We start from the raw sequence: 8,530 nt of genomic DNA, 5'->3' as shown, positions 1-8,530 counted from the left end.
GCGGTAATGCTTTATTATAGGTTACAAACCACCGTCGAAAAACGAACTAGAAGAAGGTCCCGCCTCTGTACTTCCGGTTACAGTTTCTGTCTGCAAACAGACAAAACAAACCGCGAAAATTTGAAAATAAAGAACGAACGGAACGTGCGAGTTCAAGCGTTTTAACAAAACATTTCATCACGTAAGTACTACATGAACGTCTATAATACTCGGTTTTGGGTGAGTTGAAGAGGTCAGTAAGCATTTGTTGAAGCTTAAACTGTGCCACCTCGAACGAGGAAGGCTTAACGGTTGTTGTTCCGCGTTAGCATTAGCTGGCAAGCTAATGGTACGGATGCTGACGTATTTGCGTTCAATATACTATACCTCAATTATTTCCGTTTACTTATTGGATCCCTTGTACTTCCTACCCCACTCGCAGGCTCTCTTGTTAAACATGGTATCAATCACGGATGTCAGCAGCACTGCTGTGTTTGCCAAGGAACGGACAGAAGCGCAAAACAGAGCGCTGAAAGCAATCGCTGAGCTCAAAGACATTTACGCCGAGTTGAGCCACTCTCATCGGCAGTTTCTCAAATTGTCTCGAGGTATGGTGGGTGACTGTCCAGCGGCAAACGCGAGGCTTCTAGTCGTGCTTGTTAAACTGATGCCAATGCTCAGTGATGACTGTTCTCCGTTTATTTTGCACAGATGAATGTATGAAGAAATTCGCGGATGATGAGATCCTGTTTGAGACCATCGAGGCGCTTAAAAAAGGTGAGTTTCTTTCTGTCTTTGGACAAATGCTCTCAAAGACATTTACGCCGAGTTGAGCCACTCTCATCGGCAGTTTCTCAAATTGTCTCGAGGTATGGTGGGTGACTATCCAGCGACAAACGCGAGGCTTCTAGTCATGCTTGTTAAACTGATGCCAATGCTCATTGATGACTGTTCTACGTTTATTTTGCACAGATGAATGTATGAAGAAATTCGCGGATGATGAGATCCTGTTTGAAACCATCGAGGCGCTGAAAAAAGGTGAGTTTCTTTCTGTCTCTGGACAAATGCCAGCACAAGTCGATAAGAGATAATAAACGAGCTCGTCTGTATTTGTATTGATAATAATCAGCGGTGCACATAACATTTTGGTTTGGTTCTCAAGGGAACAGCAGAGGTTGTTGCTTGGTGCTCATTTTTTTTCTCTGACCCCCCCAACCTCACTGGATGAAAAAAAAAAAAGATTAAAGCAGGGGTGCTGTGCTCCTGGCCAGCCAAGATTATTTTCGCAGTTTTGTGCATTGCAATACGATTTCATCCCCACATGCATGAAAGAGGAGCGTAACAATTTTTGGCAAAGTGTGACTGAACATCAAATCTGAGAGTGCAATGCCTAACAAATAAATGGTGAGTCACAATTAAATGGAGCAAAAATTAGCATCATCATACGATGGTGTTGAGTGGACGAAGTTAAGAAATGTTCCACATATCCCTGGAAATTGAGCACACGTGGAAAGTGCCTGTAACGAAATATGGCCAAATCGGAACATGTTTAATTTTTTTCTTGTATTACTATTGATTGTAAACTACTCCAGGTGATGTATGTTACACAGTTGCTGTTATATCATAATTGGTTTCTATTATTGTGACATGACAGTGGTGGTAATCAAAGAGGGATTACATTGCTTAAATCGCCATAAACATTGTGAAAACCAAGCATTATTTCATATTGTGATAGCAGACCCATATCGATAGATTGAGCAGGTTAAAGCTAATGTCGAGTAAAATTGTGACACATATTTTTCCTTTTATTGCATTTCAATCAATGTTTGCCCTGGTGCTCAGATCAGCAGCATAAGAAGGAGTCATCGCAGGAGAAACAGCGCATTATTGCAGAAATTACATCTGAGATTGAGCAGAAGGAAATGGAGAAAAAAAGTCTGATCAGGGAGTTTGAGAAACTTCAAGAAGAAAAGAACAAGACAAAGGAGCGTAAGTATAATATAGGCATCAGCTGCCATCAGTTGATGTTGATGATGTTTTTTTTAACCACTGGCATGACCACCTGTTTTATTTTCTTTCCTTCTTCAGGACTTGAGTCCCAGTATAAGGCAAACAAGGACAGACTGAAGAACCTCCAAAAAGCCAGATTAATTTTTGAGGATAATTTGGGGATGGAAATACGAAAAATTGAAGGCAAGGCAGATTTGTTACTGTTATTTCACACGCTATCATTCTTGGGTTTCCTTTTTAAGTATCAACATTCTGTTGTTTTATTTCTCTTTTACTCCTGATCTTTGCATAACTGACCCCTGTTATGCTTTTGCGAAGATGACAAGTTGCAGTTTGTGTTCCGAAGTATCGACCCAGACGATCGGAACAGTCCATACATCATCACGATGGAACTCACAAAAGACGGATCATATCAAAGTAAGCCCCATTATTCAACTATTAGAAGAAAACAATACTTGATCTTACAACTGAGTCCTGATTTGTGAAATTTCTGGCCCAAGAGTTGCGAAAACTTGTCATCGGGATAATATATTCATTAATTGTGTTTCCAGACACTTTTATCTTCAAAGTCACGACCAAAAAAAAAAAAAAAAGAAAATTAATTGTGACAAGCACCAGTCATTTGTCTATACATATAAATAGGCTATTGTGAAATTCACCAAAAGCTTCCCATGTTACAGCTGTGTCGAGCAAGCCCACACTCGAGTGTTTGCCAGACTTGGAGAGAAAGCTGCAGGAGACCAAGAAAATAGCCGTTTTCCTGAAAAATGTCCGGAAACAGTTCATCTCTCAAGCATGCCAAGAGGGGATGAAAAAACAAGGATTATAGAGCTTTGCAGCAAATTCATGGACAGTAAGTTATCAAATAGCACTTGGAAGCAAAACAATACGTACCAAATCAGGATTTATGGATGTACAATTCTCCTGGGGGTGGTAAATAATCACAGAAATCAGATTATAACGACCACATTTTTAATTCAATAGCACGAGGAAATGACAAAAACCTGTGACGTGTTTCATTTTTGTAGCTTGACGTAAACATGACAGAACTCACTTGCTCCTCCAAAACATTGATTCAATATGCACACAAGATTGTTTAGCTTCGTAATACAAGCCAATACACGTGGAGTTCTTCTATTTAAAAATAAAAACAATTGGGGGGTGGGTGTGGAGTAAAAATATTTTGTTGATTCCATTTCAAATGTGCAGATGCAGTCAGGCTTCAGATGATTTGATGTTACTTAGCACAGGCAGCTCCTCGACGTAGGTGGATGGAAAATGACCCGTCTGGCCATTGAGTGCGCCAAACCACCAGCCATTCTCTTCCTTGGTGTAAATGTCTAGCAGATCTCCTGTGAACACACGTTAGTTTTATACATCTCCATTCTGCTTTTTGCTGATTTTGGACAGTATTCCCTTCCCCACCCGTACCTTCTTTCAGAGTTAATTCATCACTGCGTTGAGGTGTAAAGCTGTATAAGGCCTTGCATTGTCCCACGGTGCAAACGTCGGGTGTTCTATGAACTGTACGTTTAATTTTAATGTTAAGCATAATGCAAAAAAACAAAAAAAAAAAACACAAGAATGCAAAAAACAAAAAAAAAAACCACAAGTTCCAAATAAAAATTTACTTTCGGTAAAAGTCCTACCGTGTTCTCTCGGCTCTTGTGCGTGTGTTGGGGTTTGAACAGGGTTCTCTGATTCCTGTAACGGTGCAGTGCCAGAGATCTGGCCACCGGATGCAAGCTCTTCACTTGGACATTTTGTAGTCTGAACGGGTCCTTTGTAGATGATGGATGCTCTCAGTGAGTGTCTGGTCCTGAAGGGAGTCTTCTTCAGTTTCACCGGCCGAGTCAGCTGCACCACAGTGTGCTCGCAGTCCTGATGGGATCATCGGTATCACATCACTCGTCAAATGCAGTAAAACCCACTGCTATCGCTAAAATCTGTAAATAATTAAGACGCCCGAAAAATGGTCCATACGACTGGAATTGCCTATTGAAGCTACAAAATGGCAGCGATGTACTACTTTTGTCTAAATGAAGTTCCTCAACTCACTTCAGCTGTTCCTTGGTGGCAAGATGTCACCGGAATACTGTTATTGTTTTAGCCTGAGCACAAAACAACAAATAGGTCATGGAGAATGGCTTGCATTTTTTTTGGGGGGGCAGGGGCAAATATGCTGAGGTTCACTGGATACAGTATAATGTTCATTAATGGATTCCTTCTAACACTGTATCGAAAAATGGGGCAATCCTCGCGACTATCAAAATTCGATTCCACTTTCATGTTATTTGTGGTGTTCAAATTTCCTGCTTGTGGATGTCTTGGCATATGTAAAGCTGTTGACGGTGGTGCTTAAAGAGAGACTACGGCCGCACGCGGTGCTGCATTAATTAGCATTTAGAGTGGATTTTTTTTTCCCCCAGCCACAACAGTCGGGGTGTCCAGAAAAAAAAAAAAATAGGACATCACGGCGATTGTGCCCTTCTGTGAACGATGGAGCATGAAATATGTGTTGATTGTGAACTACTGCACAGTGCTTAAAAAATGTATTCGCAAACCACTCGGTGTTAATCTTAGGCCACAACTGCCCAAATTTAACAATATCTGGAACTACTAAAATCACTTTGTCAATTCTCCACATGTAAAAAGCTCTTTCACCAAATGTTATTTTCACTGGTCAAATATAAACAGTGTTTGACAAAAAGCATGCCTATTTTTGAAAAAGTCAAATTAAGAGTTCATTTACCACAGAAACAATTTAGTGGTTTCACCATTACGCTTGATTCATTTGCAACCTTTCAGAGAAGCAGAGCGAGCCGACTCAAATTTGGGAAAGGAAAGGTGAAATCACTTCGAAACCTATTATTTCACGGCATTACATATCATACATTACTTTGTTTTCATAAGAAAAATCATTTCTGTAAGTTGATTTTTTTTTCTCCACCTCTCAAAAATAGGCAAAGTTTGGATTCCTACGGCATTTCAGCGTACACATGGTAGTTACGCTGAACGAGGTGTAAATGGGGGCTCCTTGGGGGGGGGAAATATTCTTACCTGTTAGTTATCCCTTGACCTAAAGAGCTCGAAAAGTCCAAAATAGGCGATATAGGGCTACAACTGTTAGTTAACAGTTGACAAAACACACACACACAGCGTACCTTATCTCTCCATTTGACAATGCAGTCCCTAAATCGGTGGAAAGGCTTGGGTTTGCCCTCGAGTTCACACAGCGACACAGAGAGTTTATAGTGCGTAGCCTCCAGGAGATCCAGCTTCAGAGTGCTCTGGATTCAAGAAGAAAGAGACAGCAATCGCTGAGCTTCTCGTTTGTCATCCGTCCGCAAAAGGCACGACACGGCGCGCACCTACCTCATCAAGCTGCTGCTCGGTTTCCTCCAGGTTCCTCTGGTTAGAAAAGGACGGGTTTTCCGAGTAGGTTTTCATCAGCTTTTCAATCCCTGCGACAAGACCACGGCGACACTTTCAGTTGAACTCCGGTCACTTCCGGTCACTCAATTGAAACAGGTTGACATTATTAGCGCGGGTTGCCTTCGCAGTCTTTTTTTGCTTTCAAGATGGCTTCCTCCAAGCGGTGGAGTTTCAGTTGAATGGCTTCTCTTCTTCGCTCCCTGCACATGAGTGATTTGGCGTCTTCCTCCTGATGCACGTCACACAAGCAGAGTCTCCGATGAAAATACGTTGGCGCATAATACAGTGAAATAATCTCTGTATGTAAGAAATGCTTCTGGTAATTATCACTTATGATTAACAGTGTATGATGACATCCAGTTCTACACAATTTCAATAAGCAACAATGCATTATATCCCTTTAAAGATCGGACGATTGAACACAAACGGTGGAGCAATACATAAATATAGCAGGCATATATTGTTTATCCCCTGCGAAGAGAGGGAGATATGGCTGCAGTTTACTGAGGGGTGACCATCTCCTTGCATAATCTGTATTATACTGCCCCCAAGTGGCCACGGTGCGCATACCAAATACGCAGAGTAAACGTACAAAATAATCCGTCATCAAAAATTCGGCTTTGTTGTCCGCTGTCGTGGTGTTGTTCTCCTCCACCAGCATTTGTGTGTCTTTGTCCATGTCCACTCTTTGCACCAGTAGCTCGATCTGCTTTTGGCCCTGGAACGGTCGCGTTCGTCATCGTTAATGCTCGCGATAACGGCTTGACAATAATCAACAGTATAGTGGCGATTTATTTATTTACATGTTTGAGGGTCTGGCCAAAACTGGACATGTGCAGGTTGTAGCGGGTCAGGATGTTGCAAAGAACTTCAATCCGTTGTTTCTCGAGCTCCTGAACGACCTGCAAAAAGCAGCAATCAAGCACTAAGTGGATGGATATCGACTTAACAGGACAAGTAGTTGAAAAGCAAAAACAGAAGACAGAATAAATTAGACACTCTTCGGCGTTGTTTGTGAAACAGTCTTTTGAGGTGACTTTCAGTCCTCTCTCCTCCGTAATGAAACGGACGTGATGTGCGGGCACCTGGTAGCAGTTTTTGAGCGTATTTTCCCACTTGAGTCTCATCTGTTGGCCCTCCATGTTGGTATTGAAGTACTCCTCGTCCACTCGCGCCTGTACCTCTGCCGACTTTGTCAACCGATTGAGCATCTGCAAACCAGCGCGGCGAGTCAAATCGTCCCGTTGTGGGTCACCCAAGTGATATGCGGCATTCGGGGAAAATGGCTGACCTTTTGTTTTTCTTTCTCCGTGGATAGTTGCTTATTACTCTCGACAAAGTTGAATAAAGCCTCGTGCTCCCGTGTTAATCCAGCCAGTTTCTTCTTGGTCTGTTTCAGAACACAACAAATACGGACATGATGGCGTAAGCAATTTATAGATTTTGTTTGTTTGTTTGTATAGAGCCCCCCCCCCCCCAACTTGTCAAGGTGCGTTGTATGACTTGAAGTTGAGTCCCTGCAGTTCTAAACTGTCTTGTAAAAATTAACACCAGGATGGGGCTGCCCTTATCATCCCCGCTTTGAGTTCACCAATGCAGAAAGAGACGAAATGGGGCGCGTTCAGGCTCTTCTCCTTGGATCTGTTTGAATAGACGTCACCTTGAGTTGCTCAGTCCAGTTTGTCATGACAAGTTTTCCCGTTCTCTCAATGGCATTGTCGAGCTGTTGGAAAAAAAGAGAGGGCGTCCGTCAACAGTCACGCTGCATGGAGTTGTTGTTATTCATTTATTTTTTTGTTTACATACTGCCTACAAAGGTGCTTTGAGTGACCAGATGTGCAAGTTTTTCGAGATCATTATTTTTTTAGCTCGCTTTTCACCCGATATTTGAACATAAATAGGCTGGCGATATAACAATACTCGCACATATTTTTTATCCTCTGCGAAGAATGGCTAATATTACTGTGCCCGCATTGTAGCGTATTTCCCCTGGTGGCCAAAGTGCGCACACCAGAAGGAGTAGCACAATGTCCAATGAATTGAAGAGCTCGATCGATATTAAAAAAAAAAAAAAAAAAAAAAAACACACACAGGCCTCTTTCTCTTGTAGTGCTCGTCTAAGACTTGACGTAATTCCAGTATGGCCTCCTGCTGAAACGCATTTCCCAATGATCTAAAATGAAAAAAATAAAATAAATGCATTGAGCATCCTTTTATTCATGACGACATCATCATCATCGGTGCTTTCAAATAAAGAGTACCTGTGGGCGTCAGCTCGGGAGTACATCTCATCTGACACCTGACACCAGGCACTGTAGACCGAGCTGAAAACATGAAGGGTTACAGCTTCACACCCGCGTGTGCTTTGATTCCATCTGCTGGGATTCTATCATGTATTTAAACAACAAAACTGCATCCCTTACTTGTTGGTCATCCCTTTGGAAGCCCTCATAAGTTTTCCAGCCAGTTTTTGGAGCCCCTTAGCATACGTGTGGTCGAGCTCAGACCTAAAACGGGCGTCATCAAGTCATAACGCTTTCAAAGTCATTCAAGCGTGACGTGCGCCACTGCATTTCTTCTACCTTTGCTGCAGAACGCCCATAAGTTCTTTGCAGAAGTACTCGCCATCTTTTGACACTCGTTTGACATTTTGATACAGCTCGTTGTACTGAAACAGCACATAAGAGACTTTAAAACGCCACCCGATTGTTCAGACCAAAGACATAGGAGAACAAAACAAAACAAAAAAAAAAAACCCAGGACAGATCATTTGGAAATGAAAGCGTTCGACGCAGATACTCACGGAGCAGCGGCTGATATAGTCCTTCATCTTAAAGACTGAAGCCGTTTGTAGACTTTGGACCTGGAACTTTGACCACCCCCTCCCGAAGTCACTCATGCGGAAATCACCTGAAGTAATGTCAGTGGACTTTACAAAGGAACATTCCAGCTCAGCCTCAGCTATTAATTATGTTAAATAAGATGACAATCCAAAACATTTGAGCTTTACTCTGCAGAGCACTTTCATATACTTGCTCCCCCCCCCCAACTCAGTTTCAGTTCACCTTGTCCAGAAAATATGTCACCTATTTTTTAAAAAAAAAAA

At 42.1% G+C, this 8,530-nt stretch overlaps 2 protein-coding genes across 3 annotated transcripts; one reads left to right on the top strand and one right to left on the bottom strand.

Annotated features, from left to right (window-relative positions):
* The first annotated feature begins 55 nt into the window (after positions 1-55).
* Positions 56-3,565, top strand: spc25 (SPC25 component of NDC80 kinetochore complex). Of its 2 annotated transcripts, XM_019888548.1 has the most exons (8): positions 56-181; positions 422-535; positions 797-848; positions 952-1,017; positions 1,822-1,968; positions 2,068-2,172; positions 2,308-2,406; positions 2,670-3,565. In XM_019888548.1, exons 2-8 carry the CDS (start codon positions 437-439, stop codon positions 2,816-2,818), a joined length of 717 nt encoding a protein of 238 aa, XP_019744107.1. In that variant the 5' UTR covers positions 56-181; positions 422-436; the 3' UTR covers positions 2,819-3,565. The 2 variants fall into 2 exon arrangements, with proteins under 2 accessions (XP_019744107.1, XP_019744106.1); XM_019888547.1 differs by lacking the exons at positions 797-848; positions 952-1,017 and adding an exon at positions 691-756 and having other exon boundaries at positions 422-587.
* On the bottom strand, positions 3,154-8,433 carry nostrin (nitric oxide synthase trafficking). The gene is made up of 16 exons (XM_019888544.1): positions 8,228-8,433; positions 8,007-8,092; positions 7,848-7,931; positions 7,686-7,748; positions 7,516-7,597; positions 7,085-7,147; positions 6,716-6,814; positions 6,510-6,635; positions 6,228-6,326; positions 6,017-6,142; positions 5,545-5,653; positions 5,365-5,453; positions 5,154-5,279; positions 3,639-3,870; positions 3,421-3,513; positions 3,154-3,341 (listed from the first exon to the last, which is right to left on the bottom strand). Exons 1-16 carry the CDS (start codon positions 8,321-8,323, stop codon positions 3,205-3,207), a joined length of 1,710 nt encoding a protein of 569 aa, XP_019744103.1. The 5' UTR covers positions 8,324-8,433; the 3' UTR covers positions 3,154-3,204.
* Between the last annotated feature and the right edge of the window lie 97 nt (positions 8,434-8,530).

The sequence above is a fragment of the Hippocampus comes genome, unplaced genomic scaffold (genome assembly GCF_001891065.2).
Source record: "Hippocampus comes isolate QL1 unplaced genomic scaffold, H_comes_QL1_v1.1 scaffold625, whole genome shotgun sequence".
Classification (NCBI taxonomy): Eukaryota; Metazoa; Chordata; class Actinopteri; order Syngnathiformes; family Syngnathidae; genus Hippocampus; species Hippocampus comes.
The sequence above is the reverse complement of the archived record's forward strand: the minus strand, read 5'-3'. Positions and strand labels throughout refer to the sequence as shown.